The 20,310-nt window shown below is 37.1% G+C and overlaps 1 protein-coding gene across 1 annotated transcript in view; it reads left to right on the forward strand.

Annotated features, from left to right (window-relative positions):
• The window catches only part of LOC120623775 (nose resistant to fluoxetine protein 6-like), a 51,928-nt gene that overhangs the window by 4,315 nt on the left and 27,303 nt on the right, over window positions 1–20,310 (forward strand). Inside the window, exons 2-3 of the mRNA XM_039889999.1 lie at window positions 8,368–8,579; window positions 19,763–19,956. Coding sequence (XP_039745933.1) covers window positions 8,368–8,579; window positions 19,763–19,956 — 406 coding nt within the window. The remainder of the gene's footprint in view (window positions 1–8,367; window positions 8,580–19,762; window positions 19,957–20,310) is intronic.

Below are 20,310 nucleotides of genomic sequence, written 5' to 3' on the forward strand. Positions count from 1 at the left end.
CGGCGCGCGCGGGGGTTATTAATTCCGATGGGCCTTGAGTCATCGATGTCACCATTTGTGCCTCCGCGTTGTCGCGCTGGCGGGGGTGATTGGAGGAGCTCTCGAGGTAGTGGACGCCCTGTTATAGGTCTGTCCAACGCTGGGGCTATTCCGTGGAGGTGTTCGCACGGCCCGTAGTCTGCGTGAGCGAACATGCGGCGTGCGATTGTGCGGACGAAATCCTCCACGGTAGGCGTCCTGGTGTCTCGATGGATGACGTCATTTCTGACGTACCTTGGAGCTCCTACAATCAGGCGCAGGCACTTGTTCTGCTGAACCTGTAGCCGGTCTTTTTGGTGGGCCGAGCAGAGGGCAAACTACGTTACGAGTACGTGAGGCGTGAGCGGATATATGCTCCGTAGATCCTCAGTTTGGTCCTTATTGGAAGTCTGGAACTTAGGACTTGGTGCAACATCGACGTTTGGGTGGCACCCTGGATGGTTTAGATTCACAAATCAGCCCGACAGATGGCGCTGGGGTCCGCTAGTATTGTATACAAATGTCTTCACCTATATATTTTTTTATGTAGGTACTATTTATTAGCGCGGGATTTTTTTTTCAATTTTTATTTGTTTATCTATTTTGAACAACAATCTCTATGTCGACATCGTCCTAAGACAGAAAATTTGGAAAATACTCGACCTGACATCAATTTATTTTTTTGTTTTAAGAAAATACCCAAGAAGAGTCCGTCACTTCTTTTGGCTGCATTTATACACGCATGTGGTGGAGAGTGGCTAGTTTTATTGTTATTGATTGTTGTTCTTATGTTTATGTTTACTCACTAAAATAATTGTATTTTTTTCGTACTAAATCTAATGTAACTTTTATTTTGTTTATTAAGAAGTATAGTATATACGTAATTTTGTCATTTTTCATCATATCAACCCATTACCGGTCCACTGCAGTGCACGGGTCTCCTTCCACATTGAAAAGGCGTTAAGGCCGTAGTCCACCACGCTTGACCAGTGCGGGTTGGTGGACTTCACACTCGTTTGAGAACCTTATGGAGAACTCTCAGGGATGCAGGTTTCCTTCACTGTTGATGCAAGTGATATTTTAATTGCTTAAAACTCACATAACTTATATATATTCTACTTCTTTCTGTTTTTCATATGTTTCTGTTTTTATTATTTTTTATATCTGTTAATGTTGTGGTATACAAAAAAAGAGTTTAATAAATATTAAATAACTTAGAAAAGTTAGAGGTGCGTCATGGGATTCGAACTCGCCCCCCGGCACGTGAAGTCGAAGTCCTAACCACTGGGCTATCACCGTTTGTCATTTTTATTTCGTAACAATTGCATAATCTACTGTATTACAACTGTATTTTTTTGTTTAGTAATCAAATGGGAGTCGAATTTTTCAATCGGTTTCCAATTTGCTCCAGTCGCTTAAAAATGTTCTGAACATATAGAAGATTATATGTCACGATCTCGAATTAAATTATTGAAGGTCACCTTTTTTAGTCATTGGTGCCAATTGTTATCATGTTAATGACCTACTGCTAAGCTTTAGCTCTTCTTTAAGGCTGCTCATAAAAAAAGGCCAAAATGGTACGGCATCCATGTAGTACCTAATAACTGAAAAATAATTATAAATCTACATTAAATAATTAATTTGGTTTTGCACGCCTCATAAGCGAAGCGTTTAATAAAGAATAAAAAATGACAGTTTAAGTTTGAGAATCACTCGGTGTGTGTAAACTGACTGTAATACCCACCATTACTCTCAGTTTACACACACCGACTACCGAGTGATTCTCCAAATTAAAATGACACTTTTTTATTCTTTATTGCTTTTATTAGTGAATATAAAAAGACAATTGTTGAGAAAAAACACTATTTTTAACACTCATGGTATTTTTAAATCTCTTTTTATTATTTAAACTAATTTAAAAAATGTTAACAAAGTTCTGTCTTGGACGTCCGTGTTTCTGTTTGTGCGGATCCCGTATCTTGTGGTCACGATAACGAGCGAAACTAACTACTTCACTTATCAAGTTGGTTTTTTTATAGGTTTGAGTGTTTTGTGGAATATAAGCCTATTACTTTTAACGGTATAATTAGATGTAGTTTAATTATTATTTACAAATAATCTCCTAGATTTTCCAACTATTAGTTATTATACTCGACCATTTTGGTCATACATCTTCATTTTTCTAGAAATCTTTTACGGTTCAGGCCATTGAACTTTGGAACGCTCTGCCGCTAGATATTCGTGAGGACTATCAGCACCTTTAATAAACGACTGAAGGATCACTATTTGTCTATTTCTGTCAAACATTGATATAATAACGAGTAGAAAAAATCATGATAAGGGCCATGATTTTTTCTCCTGTTACTTTTATGCTCGTTTCACTAAACCTAGGCATAGCCTAAATTATTATTATTTATTTATTCAAACAAAAATATAACATATTTTTTAGGTTCTTCGACTTGTCAGGGTACTGCATTCCTCTTAAATTACATATTAGGTACTTAAATACTAAAATAAAACTAAACAACAGTCATCATGCTCGCAACGTAGGTAGGTATGCGAGAAAACATATTGTTGGTATATTGTTGGTATTGTTGGTTGGTTGGGTGTTCTGCAACTTAAATAGTATCAGAACATATTGCGTAGTTCGAAAAAGTAAGCAAATGAATAGCCAACGACTTAGGCGATGTCTATAGAAAAAATCGTTTCGCTTAAGTGATATATACCTAATGGTTAACGGTTCAGGAATACTTAGGGATCTACTTAGATTTTGCGTTACGTATTTAGGCATTGCCTTGTTCTTCGTTAGAAAAAACCGGCATAATAGTTGTAATTACGAGCATTCTTTAGGTATAATTATATGCGCTTTAACCCCAAAGTAAGCGTATCTTGTGTTATGGGTACTAAGATGACTGATGAATATTTTTATGAATAATACCTATACCTAAATACTTATAACATACATATAAACACCCAGACACTGAAAAACGTAAATGTTCATCACACAAACATTGTCCAGTTGAGGGAATCGAACCCATGGCCTTCAGAAAGCAGGGTCGCTGCCCGCTTCGCCAATCGGCCGTCTTATAATAATACCTTTCATGGTATTATTTGTGAAAAAGTATAGCACTATTTTGGGCAGCGATTTTAGAGACCGCCCTGTAATGGGCCGGTAAAGATGATGATAGGAAATATACATGAATGAAACCGTTTATTAGAGGAAATAAATATGGCGTAATCTAAAATAATATATTCTATGCAAGAGGAGACAAATGTGCGTCACAATGCTAACATAGCTGATCTGATCCACCGCACATCAAAAAGTGCATTGAAACTTAGACGGATGGTCAAACAGACACGGTTAAAAAACTGATTAAAATAAGCCCTCTGCCCTTAAATAAATAAGTACGAGAATTAACACCTCTATTGCAAAAGAACCAATGCTTTTTCTGGATTTATTTGAATTATAATGATGATCAATTTTTAACTTAACTTATACACCATGTTTGTCTGTTTGAAAGTGTGTCAAGGTCTCTGCAGTAACCTATTCGATTCATTTTTATTTGTGTTTATTGTACACATGTAAGATTTGCTATCTAATTGGCGACAACACGAAAATATTCCTTTGAAATTCAAAGCCTCTTATTGTTATAAGCTACTTAAGTAAGAGCCTGTTCGGTCTTGTATTTACGTGTACGACTGCAGATCACGAAATCTGAGGTTCAATTAGTCGGGCCAAAAATGTATGGGTATTTAATATTTTTTGACGAGAAAGTGGTAAATCACTGAATTCAAATCGGGTGGGCAGCGTTCGGAAAGCTTCGCGAATCTGCTCATCCGAAAATCTTCATTGTCTGAAGACCGAATTTTTCGAACGGTGCTTGTTGCGTTTTTGTTTTTAAAGCATATTTTTAAGTTTTATATTCATGTAAAAAATCAGGTGTAGTTTAAAAAAAAACATTTTAAATTAAGTTTTGTTTAGATGCAGTCCTTAAATGTTTTAAACTTGCGATAAATTCTACATTAATCTCGCGGACTATTTCGTAGGTAATAATGAGTAGGGACTTTTAGGGATTTTTTTTTTCATCATCAATAGTTTTCTGAGCTCTCGCCAAGTAATGAAATACTTTGCTGCTTTGGGTTACATTATTCAAATCTTCTAAAGTCTACAATTTTTTTTACATAAATTATAGCCTATGTTACTTCGTGATAGTTTAGCTTGCTTTTGGCCAAGAATCGGTTAGAATGGGTCAAGAACTTACAAAGCCTACAATGGGTACAAAAAAAACAAACAAAATAATTATTCCTCTTCGTAATATGAGTATAGAAAGGTTCTATATAAGGTATTAATATACTGTAGGATAAATAAATGTTTGACGTACTTTAGCTGCGTTGAAAGATGACACTGTAAGCAAGTTCACTTAATGAATGCTATCAATATTATCCTGAATGATTAACACTAGTTCAATCGAAATTGGCATTGAAATGTGTTAAGGCACGTGTAGAAAAGATCACGTAGTTAAGATCAAGCCACACTACGAGCACTGAAAGCCTTGCCGAAATGAGGGATGGCGCTCTTTAACGACTAAATATATTATTTTGATATAAACCCCCAATACTTAACCGTTTTTAAGCGATCGCAGGAATCATACCTAGGACATCGTTATTAAATAGGCGTCGGCTACAGACTCGTCAAGTTTAATACAGTTATACAAATAAAATAAAATCTAAAACGTCTTCGAAACCACCGCAGCGAGGCACAGTTCCTAAGATGCTGGCAAGCGGCAGTATTGCCCCTTTGGATGGCCAAACTAATTCGTTGGCCAAGGTAACTGGCCGCTCTAGGATCACCGGTAGACTCGATAACCCTTTGCGATAATTCTTTGAAAAGAGCTCGTGCCTCCGGACCCTACGGTCCCAAAGTCTCTACTCCAAAAGGTACAAAAATGAAGCTGCTATCCAGGTTGTCATATTTACGCTTCTTATTTATTACCTAGAATAAATATTATTTATTTCTTATCAAGATAAATTAAATATATCATTAAAGTTTATTATTTTGTCACGCTTCAAAAATAACCTGAATGGGCACTAAAGGGTCCGAATTCATTACAATAGGCAAGGTACCTGCTAAAATCTAAAAAAAAAATGCAGAACAAAAAAAGCTTTGTTAAGTTAAAAGTGTATAAGTGCGTCGCGATTAGTAGACTAATACTGTAAGTTTCCATTACTTTAATTAATATAACATGAATATGGTAGTAAAACTATATATACTTATATGTATATTATGAGTCTGTGTCTGTCACTGATTGTTTCTGATTTTGATGTAGTTTTTTTTTTTGATAGGTAAATTAATCGGGAGTGTTCCTAGTAGAAGTAAAAAAACAAACACATTTTCATATTTATAATATTAGTTAGGATCATCGTATCAACTAAAGGATTATAATGCGATTATAATCGTTTAAGCCCACCATCCCGCATAGGCGTAGCGTAGAGGGTCAATGCCTTAAAAACGAGACTGACTACCAGGAAACTGGTGGTTATAATGATGATGATGAGGCCAATGTACCATTCACAACCGACGAGTATGGGCCTGCCACCGTAAAAACTGCATGAACCCATCGTATTCTATCTTTGTAAAAACCACAAAAGTAATTTTTGAGATAAATTAATCTATTCAAACGGTACATGTAATATCGGTACTTATTTAGTTTATTTTACCTGTGCGTAATTGAAATAATAATGATATTTAAACATTTTTTTAAACCAATACAAGTTAGCCCTGCAATCTCACGTGAGCTATGATCACTCTAAGATAGTAACGGGCTAACCTGTTAGGGGTATGGTAGTTATAGTAAACCCATACCTCTAGTCAGCTTGTAAGCCATCTCGCACCGTAACGCTAAATCGCTTAGCGGCACGTTTTTGTCGGGTTTTTTGGTAACTATCCACAGCCAAAGCCAGACCAGGCCAGGCCATAAAAATCCTAAATTTATAAATTCCCCTGCTGAAAATCGAACAGGGGACCTCCTTCTTAAAACTACAGCGCTAATCGTTACTACCCAACGACAAACACCCAACATCACGATGTCGCGAAGAAAAGTTTCGGGATATGGGTTTGAAATAACTGCCATACTCACAGGTTAGTCCGCTACCATCTTAGACTGAATCATCACTTACCACCAGGTTGAGCTAGCAGTCAAGGGGTAACTTGCATTAGAAAAAAAGAAAACAAAAAACTCAGAACCCTAAGCGACAACTCAAGGAAAAAAAAATCTTGAAACAAAAGAGTCTGTCTCAATGTATGTTTATTCTGTGCACAGAGTGTAAACGAAGTCAACCACTCAAGTCACGCCAATCTCGACAGTCAGCTGGTCGCATTACGCATTCAGAGCTCACTCGCTAGAATTTCACCATCGACGTAATAAGGTTCAATGTTAGCGTGCAACGTTCAAAAACTTGTTCGAACGTTATTGGATGCGCGATCGTAACCTTGACTTTCATGGTTTTCTTTGTCTGCACGGGTTTGCATACACGCATACCTTTTGGAAATTTAGTAGTGGCAGAGCTTTTTGTGACAGAGCTCGTCCCAGGCAGTTTAACCGGCATGCACCATTTCTTTATTCCGAATGGTAATTACGTAAATAGCAACTGGCTTGCAACGGGCGTAAATCTCGCGATCTTTGCTGTCGAACGTCACTTTTGCATACCAAAAAAACACAAAAGTGACGTTTGATAGCAAAGATTGCAAGATTCACGCATGTCGCAATCTAGTCGTGAGATACGTAATCTCCCTGCCGGTTTGAAGAGCGTGGTTGCCGATATAATTACAGGCACATGAGGTTTAACTAGGCCTGCATTTACGCATACCGTTTGGAAAGTAAGTAGTGGTAGAACTGTTTGTGACAGAACCCGTCCGTGATGGTAATACCGCAAAGCAGCATTACTGTTCCGATCTGAAACGCGTGGTTGCCGATGTAATTACAGGCACATGAGGTTTAACTAGGCCTGCATTTACGCATACCGTTTGGAAAGTAAGTAGTGGTAGAACTGTTTGTGACAGAACCCGTCCGTGATGGTAATACCGCAAAGCAGCATTACTGTTCCGGTCTGAAGAGCGTGGTTGCCGGTGTAATTACAGGCCAATGAGGCTTGACACCTACGTCTTCGGTTGCTGGACACGGGGCAACACTTTGCAGGACGTGTTCCTTACTTGTCTTGTGAAGTGTTACTCTATTTATAAGCGATGATTTTCCACTTGAAAACAGATGGGTCAACGGCTTGGTCGGTCAATTATTAATCTTCAAAAAAACTGACCCATTTGACTTATATACAATGTTCTCAAAGGCGTGTGCGGTCCACCAATCCGCACTCAAAGTCAAAGTCAAAATCAAAAATATCTTTATTCAAGTAGGCCCATAGGTGGCACTTTTGATGCGTACATAAGAATTAAACGGTAGTGAGATGATGGCGATAACAACATTCGTAAACTTAAAACTAAAGCTACGAGGGTTCCAAACGCGTCCTGGTCTAAGAAGAAGCCCACAACAAACTTAGCCGGGGTTTTTTTTTTGATATCACCATCTCACAATTTCATTTAAAATTATTAGAAGAGCAACCTGATTAGAGCAATAATTTACTCCCAAGCTTTTTTATCGTTTACGTAGTCCTTTATACGATTATAGGACTTCTCTATAAGCTTACGTTTAATACAAACTTTGAACTTTTTAAGAGACATCTCCAAGATGTCAATGGGTCAACTCGTCCTGTGGACTACGTTCTTAACCCTTCTAGTTCTAAGAGAACCCCTTCTCTTTCAATGGGCCCGTAATGGGTTGATAATAATGATGATGATGTCTTACGTCCCTAAAATAGGGAACATAATTCTGAAACAAGTACGCCAATAATATTAAAATAATACTGCTTTATCAACGTTATTAACTTCCATGAAAGACTGATTTAACTCAAATATCATGAAGGCGTTCTGCAACTCACTCATAATTTAGCCAAACAAACTTGGAAAAAGATAACAAAGAACTGCTCTGCGTTCACGCAAGAACATCTACTATCCCAATATTATCTACGGCAAAGACGCACATTTTAACTGTTCTTGTTGTTTTCCTGAAACTCCTCCGTTTTATTTTACTCCCACCCCCATGAATCATATCTAAAACTCTCGCAGTACACACAAGTAGTTCCAAAACAAGATTGACCTTTTATCTTTAATCTTATAAGAGTGCTTTTGTTGACTCATCTCACAACAAGACAACGAAGCGAGTTTGGATTAAAATGGGCAAACTTTGTCGTAGTTCTTAAGATAAGCTATAATCTAATCGCAAATATTTGTTCCAGTGTTCGACGCAACGGCCAAGCCTCCGTCCGGCATACTAAGCGGCAATGGCAACCAATACGGGGACTTCGACGAATGTTTGGGAATCGATGGAGCGGTGCGCGGAAAATATTGTTTGGCGTCACTGCAAGTTAATATTGGCGGAGAAATGGGACACGACCATTTGGACTATTTGATACATAGCGGGCATTATATCAGAAGCAATGTCACAGATGTAAGTATAAAGGATATTTGTCGATAAAGTGTGACCGGAAAAACAACTTCAGTTATAACGTAGATGTTACGCAGTAGTGCCCTGAGTAACAATATTTTTTTTTTTTTTCAGTAATAAATACTACTTACAGTAAGATAAATAACATACATACCGTTAAACTGTAGAACAGTTGTTGACGGAATCGACTCTTATAATATAGCGTAGTAATAAATTATTACATGCTAAAAGGATTTCGACTTATAAGTAGGTAGATAGTATATAAAATAGTTACGCTACTAGCATATACAGGTCCCTCATAAAAACAGCTCTAAGCCTATTTTTTGGCTCCTTTTTGAAGACTTACTGTCTACTATACTTAACGACACAAATGCAAAGACATATTTTGTGTTCCTAAACTTATTAACACTAGCGGACCCGCGCGACTTCGGCCGCGAATTACTTAAAAAAATAGTCGTTTGGACATACGACTATTTTTATATATTTTTATTATATATAAATGATTCCGAGATTTCAATATAATTGAATCCTAGCTAGATCGATTAACCGCCCCCGAAACCCCCCTGTATACAAAATTTCATGAAAATCGTTGGACCCGATTCTGAGATTCTAATTTTATATATACAAGGTATAAGATAAGATAAGATAACATGCGTGCCCTATAAGCCTATAACCTAAGACGATCTCACATCAGTAAGCGCAGCGTTTGTCGACTCGACCCTCAACGAGGTGAGTAGACGAAATCAGGCGAGTCGATGGAATCCGCTAGAAACCAGCGACCCAAGACTATTGACTTAGCCCCCGTGCCTTGAAGACTTATGTCTCTGTCGTTAGTGACCGTCTTCTTGATATCGTGATGATAGTTTAAGCCTTTCTTAAAATACGTTCTGAACAAAAGTTTTTTGAACTCCGCACACACAATGTGACGGTCGCAATTATTCTGTCTAGTAAGTCCATAAGAGGGGCGGCTTAGCTTCGAATTTCTAGATATTGTGGACACTGTTTTAAGTTCCGATACTGAGTAGGTGTCTTTTTTTTATTCCTCTACAAGTTAGTCCTTGACTGCAAACTCACCTGGTGGTAAGTGATGATGCATTCTAAAATGGTAGCGAGCTAACCTGTTAGGGAGTATGGTAGTCATACCCCTAATCGGTTTCTACGCGACATCGCACCGGAACACTAAATCGCTTAGCGGCACGTCTTTACTAGCCAAGGCCAAAGCCTCCCACCAGACCAGACCAGAGACAATTAAGAAATTATAAATTCGCAAATTGTCTCCACCGGGAATCGAACCCAGTGTCTAGCGTTCAATTTTTAATAACAACCAGCTTCTAGTATATCGAGGCCTCAAGTCTACTAGTGCAATTTTGTCTCAATGGACGATCAATTATATCAAAGTACTAATTTAAAAAAAACTGTATATTAAAAGAAGTATATCGTGAACAATCAACCGTTCACGTTTTTTTTCGTAAATTATTAATTAAATACTCGGGCGCGTTATCTTGTGTTATAATAGTAGTAATTTTGAAATATTAGGATAATATCTTCGCTTCTAAATCACAAAGGAAAAAAAAATGTATGTAGTTGGCTGCTTGGAATGGCTTAGTTAGTATACACATTTCGTCATGATCTCATTCATCGAATACAACTACATAAATAGGGTTTCGTGCCAAGAGGATAAAAATGGAAACCTCATGGTTTATCCTCCCTACTTTATCCGTCCGTCCAGACAAACAGACATACTTGACGTTTCAAAAGTTCTTATATAGTAAGCCTATTTGAGATAAATGAATTTTGAATTTTGATGTGAAATTTAGAACAGTTTATAATACTTTTCTGTGACAGAACTTGTCTAGGGAAGCCTTAGCGTCAGGTTGATGGAGACACAGGATTCTCTAGGAAGTTATCAAAATCATATCGATCCATTACCGGCCCACAACAGGGCACAGGTCTCCTCCCACAATAAGAAGGGGTTAAGGCCGTAGTGTACCACGCTCAGTGGCGTGCATTGAGGGTATGCAAAGGGTATGGAGATGACATAAAATGAAGAAAATCTCTAGTACAAGTTATAAAACACTTAAGGATAGGCATTGTAAGAGTTAGAAAAGCCTGCCCGTATTTATAAGGATTTTTTTCAATATAGGTATATTTATCCACGTTTACCTGAGCTAGCAACCAAAAGCTAATCACGATAATATAAATAACACAGTTACTATTCGTTCATGAAACATTTGGCAACAAAGCTAGTTTGGACAGTGCATAATATATCTATTAAACAATCCGTTCGGATGTGCAGCCCATTCCAATAGATCATACCGATTGTATTATAAGTACTTAGTGTTATGGCCGCATAATTATTTCATTTATGACGTCCTATACCGTGTTCTTAAGAGCGTGACATGAGCCAATCCAAACTGAGAATGATACGTTCCTAACGAAAATGCGGTCTAAAATATGCTATTCGCGAGAACTTCTTTTAAATCGAAATAAAATCTTATCACAGAATTAAGAATGTACAGAAAACGTTACAATGTTTACACGAATAATATTGAAGCTCAATAACCACTCCACTTAAGTAGCGTCTCCCCAACAGGCTGTTAGTCACATCATTCCATTAAGAAGTTAACAGTATTTAACCTCTAATTTTCTAATTGTTCACCATAAAATGGGGAGATGGAAAAGTTTGCGAGCTAGCAACACGGATGTGTTTCCACTGTTTTTGGACGCAATGACGTCCTATACCGTGTTCTTAAGAGCGTGCCATGAGCGAATCCGAACTTAAAATGATTCGTACCAAACGAAAATGCGATCTAAATTATGCTACTCGGGAACACGAGCTGAGAAAGTCACATTGCACTGCACATAATGGCTTAATGAAGGTTATGTATGTTCTTAATTCTGAGAATCTAATCGATCTGGGCTAGTAGGTAATAATACTGCCATGCTGCCAAGGCAGCATTGGTGTGTTTCAGCATTGCTGAGTTCCAATCTAACTGCAAGACTGACTACAATTTACTATCAGACATAAATCAACAATGCCTGTTATATGTTATTAGTATTCCATACTCATATTTGGTGTTCACAGTCGTTCAATACTAACTGGTAGATCATTGTGATGGGTCTACGCACAAGAACCTTATTTGTTGTCATGCAGACGGACATCCTAATGAATTATTTAAGAATTGGGTCGTCCCGATGACTAAAGGTACAGCAAAATTCTTTAGACAGTCAAATTTACACAGTAATCTGGTATAAGCGATATCGAATAATGGGCATCTACAGCTGTACATATGTGTTTTCGATGGGTATAACGATTTACAGATTGAAAGATCGTGTACTGCGTTTCTAACATTTCTCTCTCCATCGCCCGCTGAGTGATTCTGAGCCTTCTTATGAGGCCCATATCAAGGCTTATACCATACTTATGCAGGGGAAATAAATGCATCACAATAAGTCAAATTATTATAGTTAGACTAATTGTGATGTATTTATTTGTGTGATAGTCCTAAAACGCAAGGTCACAAAACAATAAGATCTTAGTGAAATGCACACTTTTCTTCATTAGAAACGCATATTTCTTTTTGATAGTCGTTTGCTAAATTTCACCATTCGGAATCAAAATAGGGTATATGACCTCAAGCGTCCGGTGAGACTTAGCATTTCACGTGGGTAATGTTACGTTAGCTTACGTGATCTGGTTAAAGACCTGAGAGGATAAACACACAGAAGGTCAAAGACAGCAGTAGTTAATAAAACTAATCCGGTTCAACGTGATGCAGGGATTCCTCGGAGTTTAAATGTCGGGAAATTCACCCACATTTTCCACTTAATTCTAAGTCCCCTGTAATATTACGGTGGCAACTATCTCGTATTATTATTACTCATGGGTCTTAAACTCAATTTATAAAGCTTTTCATTTAATTTGGAAAAACGACAGTTTTTTTTTATTATTTTTCTGTTTTTGAGACGGTATGTTTCCCACGTGGTCCAATTTTCATCCGGGCAAGATCTGTAGAAGGAATCTGGAGAAATTGAGGGAACTCTTCAAATATTATAGGTAGTAGTTACCTAAGCACTATTTGGTCAATGATCACGGATGGTCTCAGGAACTACACAATAAATAATAACTACACAATAATATAAGTATTATAGTAGTACACAATAATATGTATTTAATATAACATATATATTATTTTAACCCCTGTGCCCATCCTCGGAGGGTTGATAAAACTGAGAAAAATGTCTAGAAATGTGCGGGCAATGTGACGCGGTATGTCAGAGAATGGAAGTTTATAAAGGATAAATTTATGTACCAGAAGTTTTACACGGAGTTCACGATGAACAGTTGAGAATACTGTATAAAACCACAAGATGCTAATTTACCGTTTAACTTGCTGAGTAAAAAACCGAATTAAGAAACAACTCAGATCCTTGAAATTGGGTTATATTCATAAAAAACTCATAACAACGTGTTCAACAACTATGTTCAACATAGTTTTTTTTATTCAAATAAACCTATAGGCAATAGACAATTTATAAGCGGATGTAATTTTTTTCCATTGTAGTGATATAGAAAAACAAATAAATAAATATATTACGACAACACACATCGCCACCTAGCCTCAAAGTAAGCGTAGCTTGTGTTATGGGCACTAAGATAACCGATTAATAATTTATGATTAACTAGCTGTTGCCCGAGACTTCGTCTGCGTTTGATTTTGTTTTTTGATGTGGCATTAAATTTAGTTGTAGATCTAAAAAAAAAATATCGCTATTCAGTATGGCTATGCCTTAAATGAGGTGTTTGCTTCTGTCCGTTTAGGAGTTCTGTCCTCTGGGCAAAATTAAACACATTTTATAACCTCTATAGTACAAAAATAATAATTCAAATCGGTTATAATTTGTCGGAGTTATGGTGTAAAATAGTCAAACACTCATCCCCTCTGCCAAAAGAACCGAGCTTTATGTCAAGATAAAAAGTATCCTATATTACTTCTAACACTTCCAATAATATGTGTACAAAGTTTCATGAGGATCGGTTAAGTAGTTATTGCGTGAAAGCGTAACAAACAAAGTTACATTGACAAATATAATATTAAAAGGGATAGGGATAGGGATATACATAAATACTTATAATATACAGATTAACACCCAGACACAGAAAACATTCATGTTTATTACACAAAAATTTCCCGGTGGTGAAAATCGAACCCACGGCCTGGCACTCGCAAAGCAGGGTCACTGCCAATCAGCCGCCAAGAGATGATGGTGATAACTGAGCTCGCTGGTTAAAAGCTGGAGCTATGAGTACTTTGAGGAAAAAAACGGACACCGAACATATATTTTCACATAGGTATTTTCTTGGGAATGAAAATGCGAGGAAAGGAAAAAATTACATTATCACCATTATCGTTATCAGCCCATTGAGCTGCTCTTCAAATTGAGTTGTGAGATCAGTCGGTGAAAAATCCTACGTTACTGGTATCTTCTTGAATTCCAAATAGGTATTTCTGGTCCACTCTCTCATATAGTCAATCCACTTCTTCCTCTGTCTCCAAAACACTTTCCCTATAATTCTGCCTTCAAGGGTCTATAGGTGACCGAAAAACGTAACCTTCCTTTGTTTGACGGTTGTCACCAATACTTGAGCATTTGCTCCACGATATTTCAAACATGCCTCATAGTTACCAAATCTCAAATCGACGATTATAAATAAAAATTTAACAAAAAGTATACAATTTGGCGGCCTTATCGCTACATAGCGATCTCTTCCTGGTAACCAATACGTTAAACACAGCTCAAGAAGAGAGAGAGAGAGCAGTGATATTTTATTTGCTAAAATTTAAAACGCAGATATTTCTGAAAAGTAAAAGTTGAATGCCGGGCATCGAACTCTGTCCCCCCAAGGCTCTGGCCACCAGGTTATCCCCACGTTGTACATGAACTAAATAATTATATTCAACTCACAAATGCTTAATCTGTAATGTACATCATTAGTTGTTTTAGCATGTCTTGGAATTGTATGCTAATGAACATAAGTCTTCCGCGGACGAGATGTGGATGAGATTTTATCGACTGAGATTATACCATTACCTAGTAGGTATAGTTACAAGCGGTCATTGTCTTCTTAATGCAAGAGTTTTTTGTTCTATGAAACAACTAGTGAGCTCTTAACTGCAATCTCACTAGGTAAGATGATGGAAGTGGGCTAACCTTAACCGGTTAGGAAGTCGTATCGTAGTCGTAAACCAATACCCCTAATCCGCTTCAACACGGCATCGTACCGGAACCCTAGATCAATTGTCGGTACGGCCAAAGCCACTCACCAGACGAGACCAGAGAAAATTCTGATATTATAAATTCCCAATTTCCCCTGCCGAGGATTTTGAAAACTTTGGGAATGGGGACATTTAACAATAATAAATTGTTAAATGTCCCCATATACAGACAAAGCCAATATTCGATACGTATAAAATTTACAAAATTAAACAATATACATTACAGGCTTATATCAAATGTAAATAAAACAGAATACAATAGAAATATATCGATAGCATGTCATCATTAAAATAACAACTTAATTATTGCAAAAATAAAACTAAAAATCCCTACTTCCCTATCCATACTAATATTATAAATGTCAATGTAAGTTTGTTTGTTACGCTTTCACGTAAAAACTACTAAACCGATCCTCATGAAACTTTGTACACATATTCTTGGAAGTGTTAGTAGTAATATAGGATACTTTTTATCCCGACATTAAGCTCGGTTCCTTTGGGAGAGGGGGATGAAAGTGTTTGAAGACTTTACTCCATAACTCCGACAAATTATAACCGATTTAAATAATAATTTTTGTACTATAGACGTTATAATATGTGTTTAATTTTGCCCAAACTTTGCGTAGATCTGAATGTGGTTGGAGATAGAGGACAGAACTCCTCAGCGGAAAGCAGCAAACCCCTCATTTAAGGCTTAGCGATACTGAATACTTGAATTTTTTTTAGAACTACAACTAAATTGAATGCCACATCAAAAAACAAAATCAAACGAAGACGAAGTCGCGGGCAACAGATAGTATTAGTATAAATTTAAATATCTCGATATTTCAGCTAAAAACATAACTTCAAAGATGAATTTGTCACAATTTAATCATCATCATCATATCAACCCTTTACAACACACTACAAGGCTGTTTCACGCTACCCAAATGCGGATAGGTTGGCTCAGTGGCGTGCACTGCATACATGCATAAAACCACTGCATACTACGCTTCAGAGTCTATCAGGGTTTTGGAAACAATAGAATCAAACTAAGATATCGATTCTTGACTAAGCAGTAGCGGTGTGTATATTTCACAAGTGTAATAAAACATTGCTTCACCAAAAAACCTTGTAAACCCGTAGTGCTTTTTTTCGTTGTTTCATATTAAATAAATAAATAATAAATAAATATACTACGACAATACACACACCGCCATCTAGCCCCAAAGTAAGCGTAGCTTGTGTTATGGGTACTAAGATGACTGATGAATATTTTTATGAATAATATACATAAATACTTATAATACATATAAACACCCAGACACTGACAAACATTCATGCTAATCACACAAACATTTTCCAGTTGTGGGAATCGAACCCACGGCCCTCGGCTCAGAAAGCAGGGTTGCTGCAAACTGCGCCAATCGGCTGTCAAATAAATAAAAAGCAATATTGTTGCTTTTTAATGCATACCCTGGTCAAAAACTCTTTGCACGAATCTTTAAGGACGTTATGAAGAATTCTCAGGCACACTGGTAGCTAGCGATGTTATCCTCCACCGTTGAAGCAACTGATATTTAAATGCTTAAATTGAAAACACACATAACTCCGAAAAGTAGAGGTGCATGCCGGGGACGGAACTCTGTCCCCCCGAAAGAGGACCGAAGCCATAACCTCAAGGCTATCACTGCTTCATTGATACGCAATTGAATACTACACTAAAACTGTTAGAATTATATCACTACAGTTCCATTTTTGATTAATTCGAGTTGGTCATATCCTAGTATCATTTGAAGCTGCTTCCACTCAAATACGCTTTGTCATAATGAGCGTTTAATTCTTTAGTTAAGGTGAAATATTATTATCGAGTTTTTTAAACAGAAGAGAATCTTTTGTTATGTCATGATTACGATTAAAACTTCGCACCACATGGTGACGACTAAAGATGAATCGCTTGTTGGTAAGGCCAGAGCCTTCCACCAGACGAGACCAGAAAAAAAAATTCAGATTCAGATTTTCTGTATTGAAAATTTTCAACTTGGTTATATTTTTGTTTGTTGAAATTTTAACTCTCTGCCAGCTTTATTATGCATGAGATACAGGCCACTGGCAGAATGTCGTATTAGTAATATTCTCGTTGGTTAGGATGCGGATCTTTAAAAAGGCGCAGGCAGAATTTTAATAGCGTGTACATATCTCATATCTTTAAACGAGCAATTTTTGTATATATATAAATGGAATCCCGGAATATGCTTTAACGATTTTCATGAAATTATCATATATTTTCAATTATAATTATTTCATATTATTATTATTTTATTAATTATAATTATTATACAGGGGGTTTCGGGGGCGATAAATCGATCTGGCTAGGATTCATTTTTAGAAAATGTCATTTTATTTGTGTCTTCCGGTAATATAACCTATTTGGTGCAGACGAAGTTGCACGGGTAAGCTAGTAACATTAATTATGGCACCACCGAATTAAGAACATACAGAAACCGTGTACACGACTAATATTGAAGCATCAAAAAACCACTACTTTGGTAGTGTTTCTAAAACATGCGGTTAGTCACTTCATTTAGCAGTTGGCAGTAATTATTTTACCTCCAGTGTCCCTCAAAAAAAAAAAAGTTTTTGACCTTTTTCGTTTCGTTTGCGTTTTCTCTGTTTTTGGACACAGACTGAATGAGGATTCTGTATTTTCTTAATTCCGTGAATGGCAATATTTAAGCGAATTTTAGGTCAAGCCCGCAATTAAGAACTGAGGACCTCGTGAACCGTAGTTGAACATGCTAACCACCAGACCAACGTTATGTTTGTTATAAAGGATAGGTATAACTTTTGTGTCAGCAAATAAATAAATATAAGCCGCATAAAACGAGAGCCGTGCTCAAACTTGTATCATCTGGATCTTGATCACGCAAATTCCAAGGTCCGACCATTCGTTAATATTCCGTGGAGGAGCTCAACCGTCCACATTGTCAGCTTATTTGGTCCCTGACTTTATTTCAATTACAATTCTTATTGTGTAATACAATGGCCCTTGACCGAAGCGGGGGACTGAGTGCAGCTGTTTACTGGAAGGCTTGCACTGAATGCAATTCCCACTCCATCCTAATTTGTACTACAAAGCACAAAGGAGATGTTAATTACGGGTGTGCGAAGTCGAAGTTTTGAACCTACTATCGAATAATCTTCAATAAAATAAAATAAACCCGTCTGCGATATCTGATATCTTTATTAAATTCATTGAAGAACTGAAAAGATAGAAACAAGTTTTTTTTGAAAAATCTTATTTGACTTATACTCCAATTAAACTATGTGGGATAGGAAAGTTTTAATTTACCGGTATCTCAGAGTAAATAACCTGTCAAATATAGCTCTTTGTTTTTCCAGCTAAGTTATTGAACGATTTTTAAAGAACATGAATACATAAATTTACTATTAATATTTCTAAACATAAATTGGTGGTTTATACCACGATAAAAAAAAACATCTGTCGCTTTTGTCAGCCGCAGTCCTAGAGTGGAGACCCCGAAAAAGCAATCGTAATGTGGGACGCCCTGCAGCACGAATGAGGAAGGCGGAGGACCGGGTATGATGCAGTGGCGTGCATAGAGGGTATACACAGAGTATGCAGATGATATAAAATCAAAATTCAAAATTCATTTATTTCAAGTAGGCCTAATATAAGCACTTTTGAAACGTCAAGTCTGTCTGTTTGTAGTGACGCTACCACCAGTTCGGAAGGCAGATTCTCCCGAGAAGAAGCCGGCAAGAAACTCAGCAAAAATGAAGATAATCTCCAGTACGAGTAATAAATACTTTAGGGTAGGCTTGTTATCACTCTTAAAATGACAAGTTACGTTTTACGTTTTTTTCTCCTTACGTTTTTTAAAACTCGTACTAGAGATTTCATCATTTTATTTCATCTGCATACCCGGTGCATAAGGGTCTATGTACGCCACTGACGTGAAGGCGCTTCTTGATAAAGGTCTATGTTCAGTATTGGACGTCCGCAGGCTGAAATGATGAATGCTAAGCGACATTGAATTAAACGGTTTCACTACTTAACCGATTGAATATCGGAACCTTAACTTAAATCTTAACTATAGTAGGCCAACGGTGAAGGAAAACGCTGACCCAGTGCGGATTGGTGGACTACAGATGCCTTTGAGAACATTACGTAGAACTCTCAGGCATGCAGTGGCGTGCATAGAGGATATGTACAGGGTTTCCACTAAGCGAGCCGATGATATAAAATCCCTACTAATATTATAAATGTGAATGTAAGTTTGTTTGTTACCCTTTCACGCGAAAACTACTAAATCGATTTTCATGAAACTTTTGATACATATTCTTGGAGGTATTAGAAATAATATAGTATAGGTTTCATTGAAAAAAAAATTATGTAAGAAAAAATCTCAAAATCTCATTTATTACTATAGGTGTAGACTATGTAGCAGAACGCTGCCTCCCAAAATAACGCGGGCGAAGCCGCAGGGCACATCTAGTATATAATAAAGATAAAATAGGCATGGTAAAAGTTATAAAAAGCCTACCCTTAAGTTTTTATAACTCGTTTTGGAGATTTTCTTCATTTTACGTGACCTGCGTGCCCTGTGCATACCCTCTATGCACGATACTGCATGCCTGAGAGTTCTACGTAATGTTCTCAAAGGCGTCTGAAGTCCACCAATCCGCACTGGGCCAGCGTGGTGAACTACGTCTTAACCCCTTTTCATTGTGGAAGGAGACCCGTGCTCTGTGGGCCGTTAATGGGTCGATAGGATGATACTAGGCTACGATTAATGACAAAAATCGGTTGGAAATATGTACAAGAGTCTTAGCGCGGCTATCTTTGTACCATACATTTTGTTCCTTCACGAATAAAAACTTATTAAATAGGCTATATCTTTCCAGATGGGCCATCGACTTCCGAGGTATTCCAGTATTCTGTGGGGGGTATGTATACCAAGTACATGCAGCAGCTTCGATTTGGAAGACGAGCTGTCATATAAACTGTCAGATCTGGGTATCTCTGTGAGAGTTCAAAACACTATGTGCACCATCAAGGACGTGAAAAGACCATATTCTTTTGGAAAAACGTTGTCAATGTAAGTACTGGCGAAGTGCGGGTTGGTGGATTCAAAATCGGTCCAATCATTGTGGCGTAATAGAGGAACGAACATTCAAACATACTAACTTTCATAGTTATACATATATAGTTATTTCATTGACATGTTGTTCTGAATATTTAATCAAAAAATCTGGGCATATCCGCCATACTGCAAAAAATATGTTCGCGGAAAAAAAATTGTTTATCATTTGACTTAAGATTTTTGCGCATTTATTTGCAAAATAAATTTATCAATGCTATTGTGACCGAGATTTTTTTTTGTTTCACTACAAGTTATCCTTAACTGCAATCTCACCTGTTAGTTAGTGATGATGCAGTCTAAGTTGGCAGC

The sequence above is a fragment of the Pararge aegeria genome, chromosome 5, assembly GCF_905163445.1.
Source record: "Pararge aegeria chromosome 5, ilParAegt1.1, whole genome shotgun sequence".
Taxonomy (NCBI): Eukaryota; Metazoa; Arthropoda; class Insecta; order Lepidoptera; family Nymphalidae; genus Pararge; species Pararge aegeria.